At 39.9% G+C, this 25,783-nt stretch overlaps 1 protein-coding gene across 14 annotated transcripts in view; it reads right to left on the bottom strand.

Annotated features, from left to right (window-relative positions):
- Nucleotides 1-25,602, bottom strand: part of si:dkey-100n23.5 — a 330,394-nt gene extending 304,792 nt beyond the window's left edge. For 4 of the 14 annotated variants that reach the window (XM_061879833.1, XM_061879826.1, XM_061879838.1 and 1 more), the window contains exons 1-2: nt 19,745-19,883; nt 18,656-18,709 (exon numbers count right to left, since the gene is read on the bottom strand). In XM_061879833.1, coding sequence (XP_061735817.1) covers nt 18,656-18,709; nt 19,745-19,748 — 58 coding nt within the window. In that variant the 5' untranslated portion in view covers nt 19,749-19,883. The other 10 variants (XM_061879835.1, XM_061879831.1, XM_061879834.1 and 7 more) reach the window with 6 other exon arrangements.
- Between the last annotated feature and the right edge of the window lie 181 nt (nt 25,603-25,783).

Raw genomic sequence — 25,783 nt, 5'->3', positions numbered from 1 at the left:
TATCGGACACCTCAGTCTCTTTGGCCGTATCCTCACTCATCCAAGCTGACTGGACACTGGCCGAGAGTTGGTTGGCGACCGAGAGTGCAGTCGGCTCTCTTGGTTGCTTTGTTGGGTCTGTTCCTGTCTCAGGCCATGCTCCCTCCACCCCAGCAGAAGACGGCGTGGAACACCGCAGAGGCCACCACAGTGTATATGTTTCTTATACTTTTTATTCATAGCTGTATGTAGAAGTGGCTGGTGGTATCAGCTCCACTGCTTTAATGTCTTTCATGTCCTTTGTGTTCTTTGATGTCTGATGTTTCCCTCTTTACACACGTCAGAGGGATGTGTACTGTGGCTATGAGTTGTTTTTTCCCTTGGCCTCGGTCTGGACCCCCTCTCCAGGGGCCCAGGCTTAGACCAATGTTTTCATTTTATTTTTTTATTTTAATCTTTTATTTTTTTTTCTCCCATTCCCCCCCACTTGTTTACCTGTACCTCATATTTTTGTAGGGGGCGCCGGAAGTTGGCAGACCCATCAGCGATCCTGTTCTGTCCCCCTGTAATGTTTGTCTGATCTTGAATGGGATTGTGCTGAAAATTTTTATTTCCCCTCAGGGATTAATAATAATATGTATATATATATATATATATATATATGTATATATATATATATATATATATATATATATATATATATATATATATATATACATATATATATATATATATATATATATACATATATAAATAATATTTTATGGCTGGCTCACATCGTGGTCACTTCGTGATCACGTACGACCGCCAGACACTTCTGGATGTGGACATATCGGGCCGTTTTGGACTGATAGATGCGTGCTTGTTCGACGTGCTAACTAGCATGGGAATAATTCGGCAGCTACATCCAGCGGCCTGTGAAGCAGGGGAGTATAGTAGCAGCGGGGGCCGTCTACGGAGCAGACGCCAGCGGTGTGATCGGAAACGCGGATGTCGAGCGGGGCTAAAAACAAAGCAGAAGGCTAATCCCCACAGAACACCACTTCCCTCCATCCTGCAGCCGCATTTAAATGGAAGATGCGAGACTACTGGTCTGGGTAAGGAGTCAGTTAAATTAGAACAAGTTTTTTCTGCTTTGAGTGTTTCAGAGTTGGACATGTGTTTTACCGAGGTGGCTAACTATGATGCGTGCAGTTTATCAAAGCAACAAACAAACAATCGGAAAATCCCGGTTACTGAGGTGGCTAACCATGATGCGTGCAGTTTATCAAAGCAACAATCAAACAACCGGAAAATTCCCGTCGTATCAATTCCTAGATATGGTCGTAACTATACTAAATGCACTGGGCATAATAAACACAACATTATTAATATTGCTACTACGGATAATTTGATAAAAAATTCCCTAAAACAGCCCACTACCTATAATATAGGTTTTTTAAACATAAGATCATTGTCTCCCAAAACGTTGTTAAGTTAATGATATCGTCAGAGACAACAATCTTAACGTCATCGGTCTCAGCGAAACCTGGCTTAAACCAAACGACTTTTTTGCGCTAATTTAGGCATGTCCTCCTAACTTTACACATGCGCATATTGCCCGTCCGCTTAAAAGGGGTGGGGGGGTCGCACTAATATACAACGAAAACTTTATCCTTAGTCCTAACTTAAATGATAAATATAAATCGTTTGAGGTGCTTAAAATGAGGGCTGTCACACCGCTCCCTCTACACATGGCTGTTATCTACCGCCCCCCAGGGCCCTATTCGGACTTTATCAATGAATTCTCAGAGTTTGTTGCTGATCTAGTGACACACGCCGATAATATAATCATAATGGGGGACTTTAATATCCATATGAATACCCCATCGGACCCACCGTGCGTAGCGCTCCAGACTATAATTGATAGCTGTGGTCTCACACAAATAATAAATGAACCCACGCATCACAACGGTAATACGATAGACCTAGTGCTTGTCAGGGGTATCACCGTTTCCAAAGTTACGATACTCCCGTATACTAAAGTATTGTTCCATCATTACCTTATAAAATTCAAAGTTCAGACACATGTTCGTCAAACTAATAATAATAATAACTGCTATAGCAGCCGCAACATTAATACGGCCACAACGACAACTCTTGCTGACCTACTGCCCTCGGTAATGGCACCATTCCCAAAGTATGTGGGCTCTATTGATAACCTCACTAACAACTTTAACGACGCCCTGCGCGAAACCATTGATAACATAGCACCGCTAAAGTTAAAAAAGGCTCCAAAAAAGCGTACCCCGTGGTTTACAGAAGAAACTAGAGCTCAGAAATTATGTAGAAAGCTGGAACGCAAATGGCGCACGACTAAACTTGAGGTGCACCATCAAGCATGGACTGATGGTTTAATAACTTATAAACGCATGCTTACCTTAGCTAAAGCTAAATATTACTCAAATCTCATCCACCGTAATAAAAACGATCCTAAATTTTTGTTTAGTATGGTAGCATCGCTAACCCAACAAGGGACTCCTTCCAGTAGCTCCACCCACTCAGCTGATGACTTTATGCAATTCTTTAGTAAGAAAATTGAAGTCATTAGAAAGGAGATTAAAGACAATGCGTCCCAGCTACAACGGGGTTCTATTAACACTGATACGATGGTATATACGGCGGATACTGCCCTCCAAAATAGTTTCTCTCGTTTTGAGGAAATAACATTAGAGGAATTGTTACAACGTGTAAATGGAATAAAACAAACAACATGTTTACTTGACCCTCTTCCTGGGAAACTGATCAAGGAGCTCTTTGTATTATTAGGTCCATCAGTGCTAAATATTATAAACTTATCACTTTCCTCGGGCACTGTTCCCCTAGCATTCAAAAAAGCGGTTATTCATCCTCTTCTTAAAAGACCTAACCTCGATCCTGACCTCATGGTAAACTACCGACCGGTGTCTCACCTTCCCTTCATTTCAAAAATCCTCGAAAAAATTGTTGCGGAGCAGTTAAATGAACACTTAGCGTCTAACAATCTATGTGAAACCTTTCAATCCGGTTTCAGGGCAAATCACTCCACGGAGACAGCCCTCGCAAAAATGACTAATGATCTATTGCTAACGATGGATTCTGATGTGTCATCTATGTTGCTGCTCCTCGATCTTAGCGCTGCTTTCGATACCGTCGATCATAATATTTTATTAGGACGTATCAAAACACGAATTGGTATGTCAGACTTAGCCCTGTCTTGGTTTAACTCTTATATTACTGATAGGATGCAGTGTGTCTCCCATAACAATGTGACCTCGGACTACGTTAAGGTAACGTGTGGAGTTCCCCAGGGTTCGGTCCTTGGCCCTGCACTCTTCAGCATCTACATGCTGCCGCTAGGTGACATCATACGCAAATACGGTGTTAGCTTTCACTGTTATGCTGATGACACCCAACTCTACACGCCCCTAAAGCTGACCAACACGCCGGATTGTAGTCAGCTGGAGGCGTGTCTTAATGAAATCAAACAATGGATGTCCGCTAACTTTTTGCAACTCAATGCCAAAAAAACGGAAATGCTGATTATCGGTCCTGCTAGACACCGACCTCTATTTAATAATACAACTTTAACATTTGACAACCAAACAATTAAACAAGGCGACACGGTAAAGAATCTGGGTATTATCTTTGACCCAACTCTCTCCTTTGAGGCACACATTGTGAAGTGAATTATATAGCGCTTTTCTCTAGTGACTCAAAGCGCTTTACATAGTGAAACCCAATATCTAAGTTACATTTAAACCAGTGTGGGTGGCACTGGGAGCACGTCGGTAAAGTGTCTTGCCCAAGGACACAACGGCAGTGACTAGGATGGTGGAAGCGGGAATCGAACCTGCAACCCTCAAGTTGCTGGCACGGCCACTCTACCAACCGAGCTATACCGCCCCACATTAAAAGCGTTACTAAAACGGCCTTCTTTCATCTCCGTAATATCGCTAAAATTCGCTCCATTCTGTCCACTAAAGACGCTGAGATCATTATCCATGCGTTTGTTACGTCTCGCCTCGACTACTGTAACGTATTATTTTCGGGTCTCCCCATGTCTAGCATTAAAAGATTACAGTTGGTACAAAATGCGGCTGCTAGACTTTTGACAAGAACAAGAAAGTTTGATCACATTACGCCTGTACTGGCTCACCTGCACTGGCTTCCTGTGCACTTAAGATGTGACTTTAAGGTTTTATTACTTACGTATAAAATACTACACGGTCTAGCTCCATCCTCTCTTGCCGATTGTATTGTACCATATGTCCCGGCAAGAAATCTGCGTTCAAAGGACACCGGCTTATTAGTGATTCCCAAAGCCCCAAAAAAGTCTGCGGGCTATAGAGCGTTTTCCGTTCGGGCTCCAGTACTCTGGAATGCCCTCCCGGTAACAGTTCGAGATGCCACCTCAGTAGAAGCATTTAAGTCTCACCTTAAAACTCATTTGTATACTCTAGCCTTTAAATAGACTCCCTTTTTAGACCAGTTGATCTGCCGTTTCTTTTCTTTTTCTTCTATGTCCCACTCTCCCTTGTGGAGGGGGTCCGGTCCGATCCGTTGGCCATTTACTGCTTGCCTGTGTATCGGCTGGGGACATCTCTGCGCTGCTGATCCGCCTCCGCTTGGGATGGTTTCCTGCTGGCTCCGCTGTGAACGGGACTCTCGCTGCTGTGTTGGATCCGCTTTGGACTGGACTCTCGCGACTGTGTTGGATCCATTATGGATTGAACTTTCACAGTATCATGTTGGACCCGCTCGACATCCATTGCTTTCCTCCTCTCCAAGGTTCTCATAGTCGTCATTGTCACCGACGTCCCACTGGGTGTGAGTTTTCTTTGCCCTTATGTGGGCCTACCGAGGATGTCGTAGTTGTTTGTGCAGCCCTTTGAGACACTAGTGATTTAGGGCTATATAAGTAAACATTGATTGATTGATTGATTGATAATAAAGTATGTCTGATTCTGATTTTGATTCTGAATATTAGTTATAATTTCAGCATAGCAGTGATTAAAATCCCCCATTGACATTATCATTAGACATTTATAAAATTAAGAAAAAAAGAACAATAGTGTCACAGTGGCTTACATTTGCATCGCATCTCATAAGCTTGACAACACACTGTGTCCAATAATTTTCACAAAGATAAAATAAGTCATATTTTTGGTTCGTATAATAGTTAAGACAAATTTACATTATTGCAATCAGTTGATAAAACATTGTCCTTTACAATTATAAAGGCTTTTTTTTTTAATCTACTACTCTGCTTGCATGTCAGCAGACTGGGTGGATCCTGCTGAAATCCTATGTATTGAATGAATACAGAATCGTTTTGAATCGGAAAAATATCGTTTTTGAATCGAGAATCGCGTTGAATCGAAAAAAAATCGATTTACAATCGAATCGCTACCCCAAGAATTGATATTGAATCGAGTATTGAATCGAATCGTGGGACGCCCAAAGATTTGCAGCCCTAATACATACACACATTTAAATACCTACATCCATCGATCCACACACACAAAACACCACCACCCAAACAACCGAGACACAGCATTTAGACCAGAGAAGGGGGCCGCGCCGCCACCGCGTCAAGTCACCAAAACAAACCCCACAGCGCAAGGGCGGGCCACACGGGCACAATCCCCACCCAACAGTAAGCAAAACCGACGCGATGCCACACAAAAATAAGAAAATACATTTTTAAAAATAATTAAAAAAACAAAATAATAATAAATAAATACAAATGAATAAATTAAAAAAAGCCTGCACCGTGAGCGAGGTCTCTCTCCAGGAATGGCAATTCACCAGACCGCAGTACCCGCAACCCGCGCCGGCCGAGGAAGCAACGAGCGGTGCGCCGTACTCCCAAACCCCGACCCCCCATGTATGTGTACAAGGCCCACATAGTGTCTACTGTGTAGTTAAAATTAGGAGGTCAGCTGTTACAGCAGACACCTCCAGTACCTATTGATGTGTGTACTGTAGCGTGAGTTAGATAGGTAGGCTTGTGGGAACTAATAATGCGATTAAAATTGGGGGACATCAAGGTCATGGTTGGCACCCCAATTCCAAAGTGTCTGATATGCAGCTAAAATTGGGGGATGGACGAGCAGGGGACAAGACAGGAGGACTGGAGCCCCATGGGAGGCATCCTCATCCCCCCCGCCATGCCTCCCCGCAGGACAAGCCCCCAAAGTATTGTGCGTGTGTGTGTGTGTGTGTGTGTGTGCGTGCGTGTGCGTGCTATAAGTAGGAGGAGCAGAGGACCCGGACATGTCCCCCCATCCCCCTCCATGCAGGTGACAACCAGGAACTATGTCGGTTGAGGTGGGCGGGGTTTGGGGGGGGTTGGTGCTAGCGGGGGTGTATAATGTTGCCAGGAAGAGTTAGGGATGCATGTGATACTGGGTATATGTTCCGTTCTGTTTATAAATGGGTAAATGGGTTGTACTTGTATAGCGCTTTTCTACTTTCAAGGTACTCAAAGCGCTTTGACACTACTTCCACATTTACCCATTCACACACACATTCACACACTGATGGAGGGAGCTGCCGTGCAAGGCCCCAACCAGCACCCATCAGGAGCAAGGGTGAAGTGTCTTGCTCAGGACACAACGGACGTGACAAGGTTGGTTCTAGGTGGGATTTGAACCAGTGACCCTCGGGTTGCGCACAGCCACTCTTCCACTGCGCCACGCCGTCCCTATGTTGTGTTACAGTGAGTATGTTCTCCTGAAGTGTGTTTTTAATTCTTGTTTGGTGTGGGTTCACAGTGTGGCACATATTAGTAAGAGTGTTAAAGTTGTTTATATCACAACCTTCAGTGTGACCTGTTTGGCTGTTGAAAAACAATGCCTTGAAGCCGTGAACGTGTATCTGCGGGAGTCACAGACAACCATTTTACTGGGCTGGCAAAACGTTTGTACACGTTGTGAAAGGCGTCAAAGGCAGTGCCTTCGTAGCACGCCCTTATTATTATTACCTGGGTGAAATTCAAAGGATATTTGCGAGAATAGCTGCTTTGAGAATACGGGAACCTCCGGAGAGTTTGGTAGGGTTGGCAAGTGTAATACTGTCAAGCAGCATTCCTATAATACCCGCGGGCCGCACTAACATTAAATTGTCTTACTTATCAAGGTGCGGGCCGCAAAAAAAAAAACCTCTTTGTGCAGTGTTTTTTCAATTTAAATTTCAAAAGAGTTTTGTGGCTCCCATTGTTTTCTTTATTTTGTGAAACGGGTCAAAATGGCTCTTTGAGTGGTAAAGGTTGCCGACCCCTGCACTACAGGCTCTTCTCACTCTTTTTTGTCTCTCCTTCTCACAGACAAGCAGGCGCACATTCTTACACACATCACATACTGTCACATCATACGTCCCATACGTATAAACCCTCGCCCAGCAGAGAGGTAGTAGACTGGGTAACGTTAGCTGTGATGCTAACGTAGCCGTACGAGAAAGAAGGTGCGGATCTGGTAACAAATGAAGGAAGACTTAATTCCCAAGAAAAACAGCAGGGGGTCCATCGTCTGGCGGTGGTTCGGCTTCAAGTGTCGAACAGACAGCCGTAATTTGCTATAAAAAGTAGCAATACTGCTAATATGTAGCATCATTTGAAAACTCACTCGCTAAAGAATGAAGAGAATTTCATAACCATAGTAACCAACCACATAGTGAAGGACGAATACTATTTGATTTCCTATTATGCAAATCATTTTTATTTGAAACTTAAAATGTCTCTGACAATATTGCACTTTCTGTTTTGGAAATGACATGACTGTTTGTGCCATTGCTTAATAACTTTAATAAATACACTTTTGGTCAATTGACTTAGTTGTGATTTCCCTCTCTGCATGTTTAAAAGTAGCATAAATGAATTCAGTATGAAGAACAATGTTTTAATGTAAACACATAGAGTCCTCATACTGCTGTGATCATATGTATCAAGTGTTCATTCAAGGCCAGGGCAAAATATCGTAATATATATCGTATATCACGATATGGCCTAAAAATAGAGATATTAAAAAAAGGCCATATCGCCCAGCCCCACTTTATTATGTTAGTGCAGTCAAACCGGATGTGGCGCTGCATGCTATTATTGTGAAAGGGGGAAATGTGTGCAAGGTACTTTTTTTTTTAAACCTTTATTATGTTAGCGCAGTCAGACCGGACGTGGCCAACAAGCTATTATTGTGAAAGGGGGAAATGTGCTGTGCTGCTGTTCTCAGCTTGAAGAGTAAAAGGGCGACTCACTTGAAGAGTTTTCAAAAAAAGAGCGCGCCTCTCAAGTAGCGACTACTATTTGTACATTTATGATACATCGATGATGTCGTTCACAGCAACACAAGCAGATGAGCTGTTTCCATACTGAAATAAGACTCATCATGGGGTATCAGGCCTGTTTGCAGTCTTCTCCGTCGTCTGCTCTATGTATGAGTGCAATATTATTGATATTTCCAATACAATTTTTTAGGCTGTTAATATATATTGTTTGTTGTCAACTTGGAGCTTTCTTTCCTACTAGTTTTCCTGTTAACATCAGTTTTTCTAAGCTGTCTTTTCTAATTATATGTTCCAAGAATTTCAGCTGACTCTTTCACATCATTACAAGTAGAACTCTTCTTGTTTTAGCCTTAGCAAATACCTCTTTGTTACTTTTCTTTTACAGTCCATGATATGCAGAGTATTTTTCTGAAGAACCACATTTCAGTTGCCTCTAATTTTCTGAGTTGTTGATTGTTTAAAGTCCTGCATTCACAGCCATAGAGTGACAGACCATACATTCATTTTGAGGACTCTGATTTTGGTGTCAGTTGAAATGTTTTTTACTTTTAAATAGGCGCCAGCGCCCCCCGCGACCCCAAAAGGGAATAAGCGGTAGAAAATGGATGGAGAGAATATAAGACTCATTTTGTTGAAGCTGTCTTTGGACATGGCTATCATGTTGTTTATCTCTTTTTCACACCTACCATTAGATGTTACTGTGACACGGAGGTATTTGAACTGATACTTTTTTAATTTTTTTGTTGTTGCAGGTGTATGTGGTTCCTTGGAAACTTGGATGCTTTAAGAGCCTGCAGAAAACAGTTCCTGTCAGGTTTTTCTAGGGTCACATTTGCACACTTTGCACTATTTTGTTACACTTTATTGAACATGTCTTGGATATTCCTCATTGTTGAACCTTAATTTAAAGACGTTATTGTTAAGTATTTATTGTGATTTTAGAATTGTATTTACATTAATTGTTTGTATATATATATATATATATATATATGTCATATGGAAACAGGGTTTGTACATATATATATATATATATATATATATATATATATATATATATATATATATATATATATATATATATATATATATATATATATATATATATATATATATATATATACACATATATATATATATATACATATATATATATATATATATATATATATATACAAACCCTGTTTCCATATGAGTTGGGAAACTGTGTTAGATGTAAATATAAACGGAATACAATGAAAATAAGGACCAGGAGATAAATTTACTACATGTCAACATTTGGAGGAAAGGAAATGCCAACACAACAATTGAAAACAATTAATGTAAATACAATTCTAAAATCACAATAAATACTTAACAATAACCTCTTTAAATTAATGTTCAACAATGAGGAATATCCAAGACATGTTCAATAAAGTGTAACAAAATAGTGCAAAGTGTGCAAATGTGAACCTAGAAAAACCTGACAGGAACTGTTTTCTGCAGGCTCTTAAAGCATCCAAGTTTCCAAGGAACCACATACACCTGCAACAACAAAAAAATTAAAAAAGTATCAGTTCAAATACCTCCGTGTCACAGTAACATCTAATGGTAGGTGTGAAAAAGACAGCCTCAACAAAATGAGTCTTATATTTAAAAGTAAAAAACATTTCAACTGACACCAAAATCAGAGTCCTCAAAATGAATGTATGGTCTGTCACTCTATGGCTTTGAATGCTGGACTTTAAACAATCAACAACTCAGAAAATTAGAGGCAACTGAAATGTGGTTCTTCAGAAAAATACTCTGCATATCATGGACTATCAGGCAATAGTGCGATTAACTTCGATTAAAATTTTTAATCGTTGCCCAGCCCTAATATATATATATATATATATATATATATATATATATATTAGGGCTGGGCAACGATTAAAAATTTTTATTTATAAAATTTTATATATATATATATATATATATATATATATATATATATTAGGGCTGGGTAACGATTAAAAATTTTAATCGAAGATAATCGCACTTTTTCTCAGATTAATCGCGATTAACTGCATTGTATACGCAAAGCCCAATAATGAATTCAAAAGTAGTGTGTCGTGCACCTTTATTGGAATATTCTCCCACATGAACAAAAGCGCCAAAACATTTGTTGTGCAAACACAATTTAAATCAGTCCTTGTTAAACAGTAGCAGTTAAATAGCATATTTTATGAAAATCAACTCAAAAAATTTAAATACAAACATTTAAGCTTATTGCCACTGCCAGGGTATTTAAGTTATCTTGTTCGTTATGGAAAATAAATATAATCTACAAACAAATCTCTGAGCCACAATCATAACATCTGAACAGGCAATTTCTGAGGTAACAGCAGAAACATTTTTTTTATCAGGGATCTTATGTTTAAAAAAACCTACATGATAGGTAGTGGGCTGTTTTAGGGAATTTTTGATCAAATTAACCTTACTAGCAATATTAATAATGTGTTTATTCTGCGTAGTGCACTTATAATAATTATGACCATATCTAGGAATTGATATGATGGGAATTTTCCGATTGTTTGCTTGGTGCTTTGATAAACTGAACGCATCATATACATGGTACTATATTGTGATGTTATGAGCCAGGGAAATAAAGAACTACCCTACCCAGCATGCAACAGGAGTGACGAGCATGTGGGGTAGCCCGGTATAGGTTGTGTCGCCATGACGGCATCTTGCATGTTGTGATATGCACGCTCTGAAAGCAAACATTAAGAACTCAGCCAACACGCCTCGTCTGCATTATTCATAAATAGACAGACAACACATATACTCCGCTGCTTCACAGGCCGCTGGATGTAGCCGGTAAAGTATTCCCATGCTAGCTAGCCGGTCTAGCAAGCACGCGTCATTCAGTCCAAAACGGCCCGATCCATCCACATTCAGAATTGTAAGGGATCCCGGAGAGACCACGCTGTAAGCCAGCCATGAAATCTACAGAATTGTCCAGTATTTTTGCCAAATGTTCCATCTTTACCAAGAGCCCCTCGACGCCGGGAGATGCCATCTTGTTAAGAAAAGGCGTTAACAAAATAAAAGCATGTACACAACATACGCAAATGTGCGATAAAATAATTGTCGGCGTTAATAGATTGATGAGTTAACGCGTAATTAACGCATTAATTTGCCCACCCCTAATATCTATATATATATATATATATATATATATATATATATATATATATATTAGGGGTGTGGGAAAAAATCGATTCTAATACGTTGTGCGATTAAAGAACAATAGTGTCAAAGTGGCTTACACTTGCATCGCATCTCATAAGCTTGACACACTGTGTCCAATATTTTCACAAAGATAAAATAAGTCATATTTTTGGTTCGTTTAATAGTTAAAACAAATTTACATTATTGCAATCAGTTGATAAAACATTGTCCTTTACAATTATAAAAGTTATTTTTTTTTTTAAATCTACTACTCTGCTAGCATGTCAGCAGACTGGGTAGATCCTGCTGAAATCCTATGTATTGAAAGAATACAGACTCGCTTTGAATCAGAAAAATTATCATTTTTGAATCGAGAATCAAATTAAATCGAAAAAAATCGATATATTATCGAATCGTGACCCCAAGAATTGATATTGAATCGAATCGTGGGACACCCAAAGATTCACAGCCCTAATATATATATATATATATATATATATATATATATATATATATATATATATATATATATATATATATATATATATATATATATATATATATATATATATATACATTAATATATATATATATATATATATATATATATATATACATACATATATATTAGAGATGGCCATCTAATATACCGGACTGCCAATATTATCGGCCGATAAATACTTTAAAATGTAATATCGCAAATTATCGGTATCGGTTTCAAAAAGTAAAATGTATGACTTTTTAAAACGCCGCTGTACGTAGTAGTACATGGACGTAGGGAGAAGTACAGAACGTCAATAAACCTTAAAGGCACTGCCTTTGCGTGCCGGACCAATCACATAATATCTATGGCTTTTCACACACACAAGTGAATGCCATGCATACTCAGTCAACAGTTGTACAGGTCACACTGAGGTTGGGCGTATAAACAACTTTAACACTGTTGCAAATATGCGCCACACTGTGAACACACACCAAACAAGAATGACAAACACATTTTGGGAGAACATCCGCACCGTAACACAACATAAACACAAGAGAACAAATACTCAGAACCGCTTGCAGCACTAACTCTTCCGGGATGCTATAATATACACCCCTCGCTACCCCTCCACACACCTCAATCCCGCCCCCCTCAACCTCCTCATGCGCTCTCAGTGAGCGCATGTGCCAAATTTAAAGATGCCGTTTTGAGGCATGTAAAAAAAAAAAAATGCACTTTGTGACTTCAATAACATTTATGGCAGTGCCATATTGGCATTTTTTTCCATAACTTGAGTTAATTTATTTTGGAAAACCTTGTTATGTTGTTTAATGCATCCAGGAGGGCATTAAAACCAAATTAAGCATAATAATGTGTTAATTCCACGACTGTATATATCGGTATCAGTTGATATCGGAATCGTTTTTTAACAGTTGGACAATATCGGATATCGGCAAAATAAGCCATTATCGGACATCTCTAATGTATATGTATACACATACACATCCCAGCGGGCCTTTTGAATATCTTTCTGAAGTCTCAAATTTGGCAAGTATGCACTGCAAAAAGTCAGTGTTCAAAAACAAGGAAAAAAAATACAAAAATTACTGGTATTTTACTTGAACTAAGCAAAATTATGTGCCGAGTAAACGCTAGTGCCATTATCTTCAATCAATCAATCAATCAATGTTTACTTATATAGCCCTAAATCACTAGTGTCTCAAAGGGCTGCACAAACCACCACGACATCCTCGGTAGGCCCACATAAGGGCAAGGAAAACTCACACCCAGTGGGACGTCGGTGACAATGATGACCATGAGAACCTTGGAGAGGAGGAAAGCAATGGATGTCGAGCGGATCTAACATGATACTGTGAAAGTTCAATCCACAATGGATCCAACACAGTCGCGAGAGTCCAGTCCAAAGAGGATCCAAGACACAGCAGCGAGAGTCCCGTTCACAGCGGAGCCAGCAGGAAACCATCCCAAGCGTAGGCGGACCAGCAGCGCAGAGATGTCCCCAGCCGATACACAGGCGAGCAGTACATGGCCACCGGATCGGACCGGACCCCCTCCACACGGGAGAGCGGGACATAGAAGAAAAAGAAAAGAAACGGCAGATCAACTGGTCTAAAAAGGGAGTCTATTTAAAGGCTAGAGTATACAAATGAGTTTTAAGGTGAGACTTAAATGCTTCTACTGAGGTGGCATCGCGAACTGTTACCGGGAGGGCATTCCAGAGTACTGGAGCCCGAACTTATCACTCTCCTCGGGCACTGTTCCCCTAGCATTCAAAAAAGCGGTTATTCATCCTCTTCTTAAAAGACCTAACCTCGATCCTGACCTCATGGTAAATTACCGACCGGTGTCTCACCTTCCCTTTATTTCAAAAATCCTTGAAAAAATTGTTGCGGAGCAGTTAAATGAACACTTAGCGACTAACAAGCTATGTGAAACCTTTCAATCCGGTTTCAGGGCAAATCACTCCACGGAGACAGCCCTCGCAAAAATGACTAATGATCTATTGCTAACGATGGATTCTGATGCGTCATCTATGTTGCTGCTCCTCGATCTTAGCGCTGCTTTCGATACCGTCGATCATAATATTTTATTAGAACGTATCAAAACACGAATTGGTATGTCAGACTTAGCCCTGTCTTGGTTTAACTCTTATCTTACTGATAGGATGCAGTGTGTCTCCCATAACAATGTGACCTCGGACTACGTTAAGGTAACGTGTGGAGTTCCCCAGGGTTCGGTCCTTGGCCCTGCACTCTTCAGCATCTACATGCTGCCGCTAGGTGACATCATACGCAAATACGGTATTAGCTTTCACTGTTATGCTGATGACACCCAACTCTACATGCCCCTAAAGCTGACCAACACGCCGGATTGTAGTCAGCTGGAGGCGTGTCTTAATGAAATTAAACAATGGATGTCCGCTAACTTTTTGCAACTCAACGCCAAAAAAACGGAAATGCTGATTATCGGTCCTGCTAGACACCGAACTCTATTTAATAATACAACTCTAACATTTGACAACCAAACAATTAAACAAGGCGACACGGTAAAGAATCTGGGTATTATCTTCGACCCAACTCTCTCCTTTGAGGCACACATTAAAAGCGTTACTAAAACGGCCTTCTTTCATCTCCGTAATATCGCTAAAATTCGCTCCATTCTGTCCACTAAAGACGCTGAGATCATTATCCATGCGTTTGTTACGTCTCGCCTCGACTACTGTAACGTATTATTTTCGGGTCTCCCCATGTCTAGCATTAAAAGATTACAGTTGGTACAAAATGCAGCTGCTAGACTTTTGACAAGAACAAGAAAGTTTGATCACATTACGCCTGTACTGGCTCACCTGCACTGGCTTCCTGTGCACTTAAGATGTGACTTTAAGGTTTTACTACTTACGTATAAAATACTACACGGTCTAGCTCCATCTTATCTTGCCGATTGTATTGTACCATATGTCCCGGCAAGAAATCTGCGTTCAAAGGACTCCGGCTTATTAGTGATTCCCAAAGCCCAAAAAAAGTCTGCGGGCTATAGAGCATTAGGGGAACAGTGCCCGAGGAGAGTGATAAGTTTATAATATTTAGCACTGATGGACCTAATAATACAAAGAGCTCCTTGATCAGTTTCCCAGGAAGAGGGTCAAGTAAACATGTTGTCTGTTTTATTCCATTTACACGTTGTAACAATTCCTCTAATGTTATTTCCTCAAAACGAGAGAAAGTATTTTGGAGGGCAGTATTCGCCGTATATACAATCGTGTCAGTGTTAATAGAACCCCGTTGTAGCTGGGACGCATTGTCTTTAATCTCCTTTCTAATGACTTCAATTTTCTTACTAAAGAATTGCATAAAGTCATCAGCTGAGTGGGTTGAGCTACTGGAAGGAGTCCCTTGTTGGGTTAGCGATGCTACCGTACTAAACAAAAATTTAGGATCGTTTTTATTACGGTGGATGAGATTTGAGTAATATTTAGCTTTAGCTAAGGTAAGCATGCGTTTATAAGTTATTAAACCATCACTCCATGCTTGATGGTGCACCTCAAGTTTAGTCGTGCGCCATTTGCATTCCAGCTTTCTACATAATAATTTCTGAGCTCTAGTTTCTTCTGTAAACCACGGGGTGCGCTTTTTTGGAGCCTTTTTTAACTTTAGCGGTGCTATGTTATCAATGGTTTCGCGCAGGGCGTCGTTAAAGTTGTTAGTGAGGTTATCAATAGAGCCCACATACTTTGGGAATGGTGCCATTACCGAGGGCAGTAGGTCAGCAAGAGTTGTCGTTGTGGCTGTATTAATGTTGCGGCTGCTATAGCAGTTATTATTATTATTAGTTTGACGAACATGCGTCTGAACCTCGAATTTTATAAGGTAATGATCAGACAATACTTTAGTATACGGGAGTAATGATATGCGCTCGGCATTACATTTCTTGAAACCAGCAAACTTATACTAAAAACTAATTTGTTGTTTTTAATGGAAAGGCAACAAGGCAACCGCTTGTTACTCTTGGGGTCTTCTAGCCGCTCAGGCAAATCATATGGTCAAAAAATTCATTTTTCCATCTACAACATGACATCATCGGACCAAGTGCATGCTTTTTCAGTCAATTAGTGCGCATATATACGACCAAATTTTTTTTTTAATTGTAATTTTGAAGAATGGATCTGAATGTGTATGAACTATTTCTGTTCAAAATGGTTTTAAATGTTACATGTTTAAATAATAACTGTCAGTGCCAACTGTACTACTATATGAGTACCTATTTTCTATTGTTACATTGAAAATAAAACAGCAAAGTCCATTTGGCTGTCATCTGTTTTATTATGATACACAATTTTGTCAAAATCATGATTTTTTATTTCATGCTTGAAATAAGAAATTATTACTTTGAAAAAGTAGTTTTATACTTGTGAGTGTTGATGACACAGCTTTGCATCAGTGTATATTCTAGTTTCTAGCATGTTTTACTCAACATAGGTCATAAAATCTTAGCAATGTTGTAAGCATTTCACCAATCTCGCGCACTTTGCAAATTGTACATCATTTCCATTGTGCGCAAGCAATTTGCATATCGTAAGACGAGATTTTGTTTGAAAATGGCGCGACCGTGCAAATGGATGGTTTGAGGACGGCTGAAGAAATATTTGCGGAATTCTGTACAGAAAGCTACATCGAACAGAAGAAGAACAGCAAAACAGTCTCCCAACACTGCGTAGGGTTAGGGTTAGTAGCCAGAACTTCCAACACAATCAATATATAGCTGGAAGCAATTTCCAAAAATGCCAAAAAAGGATTGTGCATTATACAAATAATGCATTATACAAATTGCGCCCATTGATTTGCAAAATGTGCACCCCACATTATCCTAATATATAGCTGGAAACAATTTGCAAAAAGATTGCGCATTATACAAATGTGCAAAATGCGGTGGCGCATTTTTGCAAATTGCTCACATTGGTATTGTGCCTACAACAGCAACAAGCTGTAATATCTTACTGAGATCCTTTAGGACCAAAACCCTTAAACCAAGTAAAACATTCCAACATAAAATCTGCTAAGTGAGAAGAATTATCTTATCAGACAGAAAATAAGCAAATATCACCTTTATTTGAGATATTTAATCTTACTTAGATTTCAGTTTTTTTGCAGTGTGCCTGCAAGGTGTCCTTTTTTTAACATTTTTGAAAGAGTTGACAACCCGACTCCTAAAGATATTTTCAACACATTTTTTTACTCTCTTAATTCAGGGACTTTGTAATTGTTGTAAGCACAATACCAATGGTGCGCAATTTAATGTCAAATCATATCAAATCAAATGTTTATTGGATTCATCACTATACAGTGTACATCCACGACAGAACTACTGACTAAACTACTACCACGACTTGGTTTACTATATGCAAAATAATAATGTAGGGTTACCTGGAACTTGAAATAGGCCACCCGGCCTGAATCCACACTTGATAGTAGTTTAGTCAGTAGTTCTGTCGTGGATGTACATTGTATAGTGATGAATCCAATAAACATTTGATTTGATTTGACATTAAATTTGCAAAATGCGGTTGCACATTTTTCAAATTGCGCGCCATTGGTATTGTGCTTACAACAGCTGTTGTAAGCACAATACCAATGGCACGCAACAAGCTGTAATATCTTACTGAGATCATTTAGATCTCAGTAAAACACTCCAACATAAAATCTGCTTAGTGAGAAGAATAATCGTATCAGACAGAAAATAAGCAAATATCACCCTTATTTGAGATACCGTATTTCCTTGATTTGCCGCAGGGCATATAGTATGCGCCTGCCTTGAATTACTGCCGGTTCTAACTCCCTTCCCGAAAAAATTTGCGCATGCTTAGTATTACCGCCTGGTCAAACTCGTGACATCACAAGTGACACTTCCCCTGTCATCATTTTTAAAATGGAGGAGGCTGATTTCAATACCGGTAATTTGAAATCGCATAAACGGAAGAAGATTAAGAGCTATTCAGTAGGATTTAAGGTCCAAGCTTACATCACACTCAAATTTTTACTGCATACCTTTGGTAAGTGCCGGAGTAAGAAGATGTTTTAAAATAATTAGCGCATGCTTACTTTAACCGCAAGCCTTTGGTAGGCGCAGGAGTGAGAAGAGGTTTTTAATTAATTAGCGCCCCAGCGGCAATTCAAGGAAAATACGGTATTTAAAGGCCTACTGAAATTAGATTTTCTTACTTAAACGGGGATAGCAGGTCCATTCTATTCGTCATACTTGATCATTTCGCGATATTGCCATATTTTTGCTGAAAAGATTTAGTAGAGAACATCCACGATAAAGTTCGCAACTGGAGAAAAGCCCTGCCTCTACTGGAAGTCGCAGATGATGACGTCACATGTTGATGGCTCCTCATATATTCACATTGATTTTAATGGGAGCCTCCAACAAAAACAGCTATTCCTACCGAGAAAACGACAATTTCCCCATTAATTTGAGCGACGATGAAAGATTTGTGTTTGAGGATATTGATAGCGACGGACTAGAAAAAAAAAAAAAAAAGTTATAAAAAAAAACGCGATTGCAATCTCGTTGCATTGAGACGGATTCATATATTTTTAGAGACATTTACTAGGATAATTCTGGGAGATCCCTTATCTTTCTATTTTGTTGCTAGTGTTTTAGTGAGTTTAACAGTACCTGATAGTCGGAAGTGTACGTCCACGCGCAGTGTCTCGGGGGAGTCGACGGCAGCTGTACGGGAGGCAGAAGCTCAGCTGTCATCCGGTAAGTGGTGACTTTTTAACCACAATTTTCTCACCGAAACCTGCTGGTTGACATGTAGTCGGGATCCATGTCCGCTCTGATCCATAGGAAAGTTTCACCTCCGTGTTTGTGTGGCTAAAGGCTAAAGCTTCCCAACTCCGTCTTTCTACTTTGACTTCTCCAATATTAATTGAACAAATTGCAAAAGATTCATCAATACAGATCTCCAAAATACTGTGTAATTATGCCGTTAAAGCAGACGACTTTTAGCTGTGTGTGTGCGCAGCGCTCATACTTCCTAAAAACCCGTGACGTCTTGCGTACACGTCATCCTTACACAACGTTTCCAAGACGAAACTCCCGGGAAATTTAAAATCGTAATTTAGTAAACTAAAAAGGCCGTATTGGCATGTGTTGCAATGTTAATATTTCATCATTGATATATAAACTATCAGACTGTGTGGTGGGTTTCAGTAGGCCTTTAAAACAAGTAAAACACTCCAACATAAAATCTGCTTAGTAAGAAAAAATATCTTATCAGACAGATAATTAGCAAATATCACCCTTATTTGAGATATTTAATCTTACACAAATTTTTGTTTTTGCAGTGTGCCTGCGAGGTGTCCTTTATTTAACTTTTTTCCAAGAGTTGACAACCCGACTCCGAAAGATATTTTCAACACGTTTTTCACTTTCAAATTCAGGGACTTTGTTATCATTAGATTACCTTTTGCAGAGTTCTAACGATGGATAAATAAAGAAACGTGGAGTCAAAGCTTTCACCAAGTTTCCCCCATGCAAAATACAGCTGAGTTGACGTCCTTATCTTTATAAAGATAACGAGATATTGGCTCTTTTCTCGCCAATGTAAATAAAGCCGCTCTCAAGCCTGCAGGTCAACAAACGTGCTGCCGGTGAAAGTTGAGCAAGGTAAATGAGTGAATTGTCACTCGTGTTTGTTTGGCTTGGAAGCTAATGTTAGCAGCGCCATGTTGTCACAATGCACCGGCGTGGGCTACTTACGCATCGGTGGTCCTCTGAGTGGGTGTTAAAAAATACACAGCGCGAGTCGTTAGCGTCGGCTCTTATATTTTCACTCCCCATTTTGCCGCGTTGTGTTTGTTGGCGACATATATCTGCTTCGTTTTGTTTGGGTTTTGAGCTTGCCGCATGCCACTTCCGGTTGCACGGCAAGCGCCAAAGGACAAAATAAAGTGCACTGCAAACAAACCGAGTTCTCTGTATTTATGGTGAGTATCAAGGCCTACTGAAACCCACTACTACCCACCACGCAGTCTGATAGTTTATATATCAATGATGAAATATTAACATTGTAACACATGCCAATACGGCCTTTTTAGTTTACTAAATTACAATTTTAAAGTTCCCAGGAGTTTTGTCTTCGAAACATCTTGTAATGATGACGTGTCGGCAAAGACGTCACAGGTTTTTAGGAAGTATGAGCGCTGCGCACACACACAGCTAAAAGTCGTCTGCTTTAACGGCATAATCATACAGTTTTTTGGACATCTGTGTTGCTGAATCTTTTGCAATTTGTTCAATTAATATTGGAGAAGTCACAGTAGAAAGATGGAGTTGGGAAGCTTTAGCCTTTACCCACACAAACACACGGTGATTCCTTGTTTAAAATTCCTGGAGGTGAAACTTTCCTATGGATCAGTGCGCGGTCAAGCAGACATGGATCCTACCAAATGTCAACCAGCAGGTTTCGGTGAGAAAATTGTGGTTAAAAAGTCGCTTCTTACCGGAGATCAGCTGAGCTTGTGCCGTCCGTACAGCTGCCGTCGACACCCGTGAGACATTGGCGTCAAGACACCCGTGGAGACACCCTTCCGACTATCAGGTAATATTAAACTCACTAAAACACTAGCAACACAATAGAAATATAAGGGATTTCCCAGAATTAACCTAGTAAATGTGTTTAAAAGCATTGGAATCCGTCCCAATGCAATCGCGTTTTTTCATTTTATTTTATTTTATTTTTTTGTAGTCCGTCGCTATCAATATCCTCAAACAAGAATCTTTCATCCTCCCTCAAATTAATGGGGAAATTGTCGTTTTCTCGGTCCGAATAGCACTTTTTGTTGGAGGCTCCCACTATAAACAATGTTAATATATGAGGAGCCCCCACACTTGCGACATCATCATCTGCGACTTCCGGTATTGGCAGGGCTTTTCTCTTAACACCGAAATATGCGAACTTTATCGTGGATGTTGTCTACTAAATCCTTAAAGCAAAAATATGGCAATATCGCGAAATGATCAAGTATGACACATAGAATGGACCTGCTATCCCCGTTTAAATAAGAAAATCTCATTTCAGTAGGCCTTTAAGGCCTACTGAAACCCACTACTACCGACCACGCAGTCTGATAGTTTATATATCAATGATGAAATATTAACATTTCAACACATGCCAATACTGCCTTTTTAGTTTACTAAATTACAATTTTAAATTTCCCGGGAGTTTCGTCTTGGAAATGTTGTGTAATGATGACGTGTACGCAAGACGTCACGGGTTTTTAGGAAGTATGAGCGCTGCGCACACACACAGCTAAATGTCTAATTTAACGGCATTATTATACAGTTTTTTGGACATCTGTGTTGCTGAATTTTTGCAATTTGTTCAATTAATATTGGAGAAGTCACAGTAGAAAGATGGAGTTGGGAAGCTTTAGCCTTTAGCCACACAAACACACGGTGATTCCTTGTTTAAAATTCCTGGAGGTGAAACTTTCCTATGGATCAGAGCGCGGTCAAGAGAACATGGATCCCGACCACATGTCAACCAGCAGGTTTCGGTGAGAAAATTGTGGTTAAAAAGTCAGTCCCTACCGGAGAAAAGCTGCCCTCGACTCCCCTGAGACACTGCGCGTCAAGACACCCGTGGAGACACCCTTCCAACTATCAGGTAATATTAAACTCACTAAAACACTAGCAACACAATAGAACCCCCCCCCTAGAGGGGGGGGGTTGCCCACATCTGAGGTCCTCTCCAAGGTTTCTCATAGTCAGCATTGTCACTGGCGTCCCACTGAATGTGAATTCTCCCTGCCCACTGGGTGTGAGTTTTCCTTGCCCTTTTGTGGGTTCTTCCGAGGATGTTGTAGTCGTAATGATTTGTGCAGTCCTTTGAGACATTTGTGATTTGGGGCTATATAAATAAACATTGATTGATTGATGATAAAAACATCGGAATCCGTCCCAATGCAATCGCGTTTTTTTTTTTTTTTTTCTAGTCCGTCGCTATCAATATCCTCAAACACAAATCTTTCATCCTCGCTCAAATTAATGGGGAAATTGTCGTTTTCTCAGTCCGAATAGCTCTTTTTGTTGGAGGCGCCCATCAAAATCAATGTAAATATTTGAGGAGCCATCACACTTGCGACGTCATCGTCTGTGACTTCCGGTAGAGGCAGGGCTTTTCTCTTAACACCAAAAGTTGCGAACTTTATCGTGGATAGGGATGATACTCGAAACCGGTTTTCCCGGTTGTTCGATAAGGAAAGAACCGAGTCCTCGGACTCGAACCCCTTTTTGATAACCGGTACCCGTTATCGAGACCACTATAGTAAAGAAAAAGAGTTGGTTCTTTATTCGAATCCGTCCCGACCAGATATGCTCCGTCAGACATCACAAGAAAGGACGTCATGGAGCTCAGTCATTAGGCGCAGATAGCGAAAGCAGGAAAACAACGGACGGGAAAAAGCGCTCCAAGGTGTAATGAAGTTCAAAACAAAAGACATAATCCAATGAATAACTTTACTGAGAGATTTGAGTAGGGTACAAACACATGACCAACACTTTTACGACCAACCGGAAACATAGCAACCAGGCTAGCAATGCACATCCTTTACGGCAGCTGTCGCAACATTCTTAAAGCAACCGCAGCACATACATATATACTGTATATATACACATATATACAACATATCCCCCTTTTTTAACTTTTGTTTTTCTTTCTTTGTAAACAAAGCAAAATCACACTGTATATGTGTTGTCAGTCTAATTATAAATAATGCAGACGAGGCGTGTTGGCTGAGTTCTTGACGTTTACTGCCGGGTGACGACATGCAACAACACTTTTCGAACTACCGTGCATGCTAGTCACTCCCATTGCATGCTGGGTAGTGTAGTTGTTATATTCCCTAGCTCATAAAGAAATAATGTTAACTCAATAAAGTGTATTTCTTTTTTTTAGCTTTAACTTTTCATATTTTAGCATTGTAACCACATTTGCAAACAACTTTTCTCTTCATAGAATTTTCTTTCAATAAAGAAATAAAGTGCAAAAATGTCGAAGCATCATAACAAACAGTTATGTCAAATAGTAGCAAAAGTGCACAGCTTTGTGCCCTAGGGACTGATTTTATTTAACACTATATTATTATTTATACACCCATAGTGATCACAGAGGTAGGATGTTTTTGTGTTATTGTATATATTTGTTTTTCTGAAAAATCCCACTTAATATACTTTGGGTAACAGTCAATATTTATTTATTCTATTTTATTTTTTTAGGGGGGTAACAGTCAATATTTTTTAGATTTTATTTTTTTCTTATATGATAAAAGTGAGCTTTTGTTTAACCAAGTATTGTTTTGTTTTTCCATGTACAACAACCTATCTGGACTCGATAAGAGAATCGATAAGGAATCGGTTCGATAAGAGGATTCGATAATAGGCTCGAACTCGATAGTTTGTTATTAAACATCATCCCTAATCGTGGATGTTCTCTACTAAATCCTTTCAGCAAAAATATGGCAATATTGCGAAATGATCAAGTATGACACATAGAATGGACCTGCTATCCACGTTTAAATGAGAAAATCTCATTTCAGTAGGCCTTTAAGACCTCGGAGGGAGTAACAAGCTCTGTCATTCGGGAGGAACTCAGAGTAAAGCCGCTGCTCCTCCACATCGAGAAGAGCCAGATGAGGTGGTCCGGGCATCTGCTCAGGATGGCACCCGAACACCTACCGAGGGAGGTGTTTGGGCACGTCCGACCAGCAGGAGGCTAAGGGGAAGACCCAGGACACGTTCGGAAGACTATGTCTCCCGGCTGGCTTGGAAACGCCTCGGGATCCCCCGGGAAGAGCAGGACGAAGTGGGTGGGGAGAGCGAAATGTGGGCTTCCTTGCTTAGGCTGCTGCCCTCGTGACCCGGCATCAGATAAGCGGAAGAAATGGATGGGCTTTTCTCTAGTGACTCAAAGCGCTTTACATTGTGTAACCCAATATCTAAGTTACATTTGTAAACCAGTGTGGGTGGCACTGGGAGCAGGTGGGTAAAGTGTCTTGCCCAAGGAGACAACGGCAGGGACTAGGTTGGCAGAAGTGGGGATCAAACCTGGAACCCTCAAGTTGCTGGCACGGCCACTCTACCCACCAAGCTATACCGCCCAGATTAGAGCGGTATGGCATCAAAGGGTTGGTCTTGAACTGGGAAAGAAGCTACTTAGGCCCTGTTTACACTAAGCCGGCTAAGGTTATCCAGGGTAAATCACACCTAACCTTATTGGTGTCCACACACAACCATGCCATTGTTTAAGAAAATAGCTACAATCGCCCGTTGCCTTCTCTTAAGGTATTGTTTTGTGGTTTCCAAAAGGGCCTGTACATGTAGAAGAAGGAGAAACACGGGTATGTCTGGATGATCCTCAACCACCTGTGGCGCGTTCCTTCTGATGTCTTTTCCTGTGTGGCATCACTTCCAGTGAGGGTGGGGTCTTTCTGGCGTCACTTCCTCTCAGAACTCCCTTTTTAAACGATTAATGTGTCCATACAAAGCTAAGTGCCGGAGATTCAAGAATTACACGGCTGACTTACCCGTTTAAAAATGTGTCCGAGGAGTAGTAGATTTTTTTTTTTAAAAGCTTTTATAATTGTAAAGGACAATGTTTTATCAACTGATTGCAATAATGTAAATTTGTTTTAACTATTAAACAAAGCAAAAATATGACTTATTTTATCTTTGTGAAAATATTGGACACAGTGTGTTGTCAAACTTATGAGATGTGATGCAAGTATAAGCCACTGTGATACTATTGTTCTTTTTTAAAAAATTTTAAATGTCTAATTTTAATGTCAATGAGGGATTTTTAATCACTGCTATGCTAAAATTATAACTATTATTGATACTGTTGTTGATAATATTAATTTTTGTTTCACTACTTTTGGTTTGTTCTGTGTCGTGTTTGTGTCTCCTCAATTGCTCTGTTTATTGCAGTTCTGAGTGTTGATGGGTCAGGTTTGGTTTTGGAATTGGATTGCATTGTTATAGTATCGCTGTGTAATGGTTTGTTGAAATGATTAAAAAAAAAATCGATTTTTAAAAAATGAGAATCGATTCTGAATCGCACAATGTATTCGACTTGATTCGTATTCGAATAGATTTTTTCCCACACCCCTACTTACTAGCGTATATTATCTATTTATTTGTTCACTGTTCTGTTACAGAGAACAAGGGAATTGGACAAAATTTCTATGGTATGAAAAGGGGTAGGATTAAATAAGCTCTGCTTCTTCCTACTCCTTTTCGGACGTTCTGTAATGAAACAACTGGAATTGTGCGATATATTACATTGTATCGTATGCATGTTCCAAAAAACTGAAACTGAACTGAACTGAACTGTACTGTTACTATTAATTATGTTATTGTCTTAACAGTGTGTTTACTAAAAATCATGCCAAATCTGCGAAATCCTCATACTTCAGGTTATGCTGGTGTTGTCTCCAGATCAACTTCATTTGCAGCCAAATGCAGCGAGGAATGTGACCTTCGTACCCAAATGGCGGTGACATCTGTGAGAAAACATCCAGAATCAAAGCAAAGAAAAACGAAATGTCTGTTGGAAATGTCTGGAGACACTAGTGATTTAGGGCTATATAAGTAAACATTGATTGATTGATTGATTGAATCTTCTTCCCTTTATGCGATTTCAAATTACCGGTATTGAAATCAGCCTCCTCCATTTTGAAAATGATGATAGGGGAAGTATCACTCGTGAGGTCACAAGTTTGACCAGGCGGTAATACTAAG

Source organism: Nerophis ophidion, linkage group LG19 (assembly GCF_033978795.1).
Source record: "Nerophis ophidion isolate RoL-2023_Sa linkage group LG19, RoL_Noph_v1.0, whole genome shotgun sequence".
Taxonomy (NCBI): Eukaryota; Metazoa; Chordata; class Actinopteri; order Syngnathiformes; family Syngnathidae; genus Nerophis; species Nerophis ophidion.
This window is presented reverse-complemented; position numbering and strand designations above follow the sequence as displayed.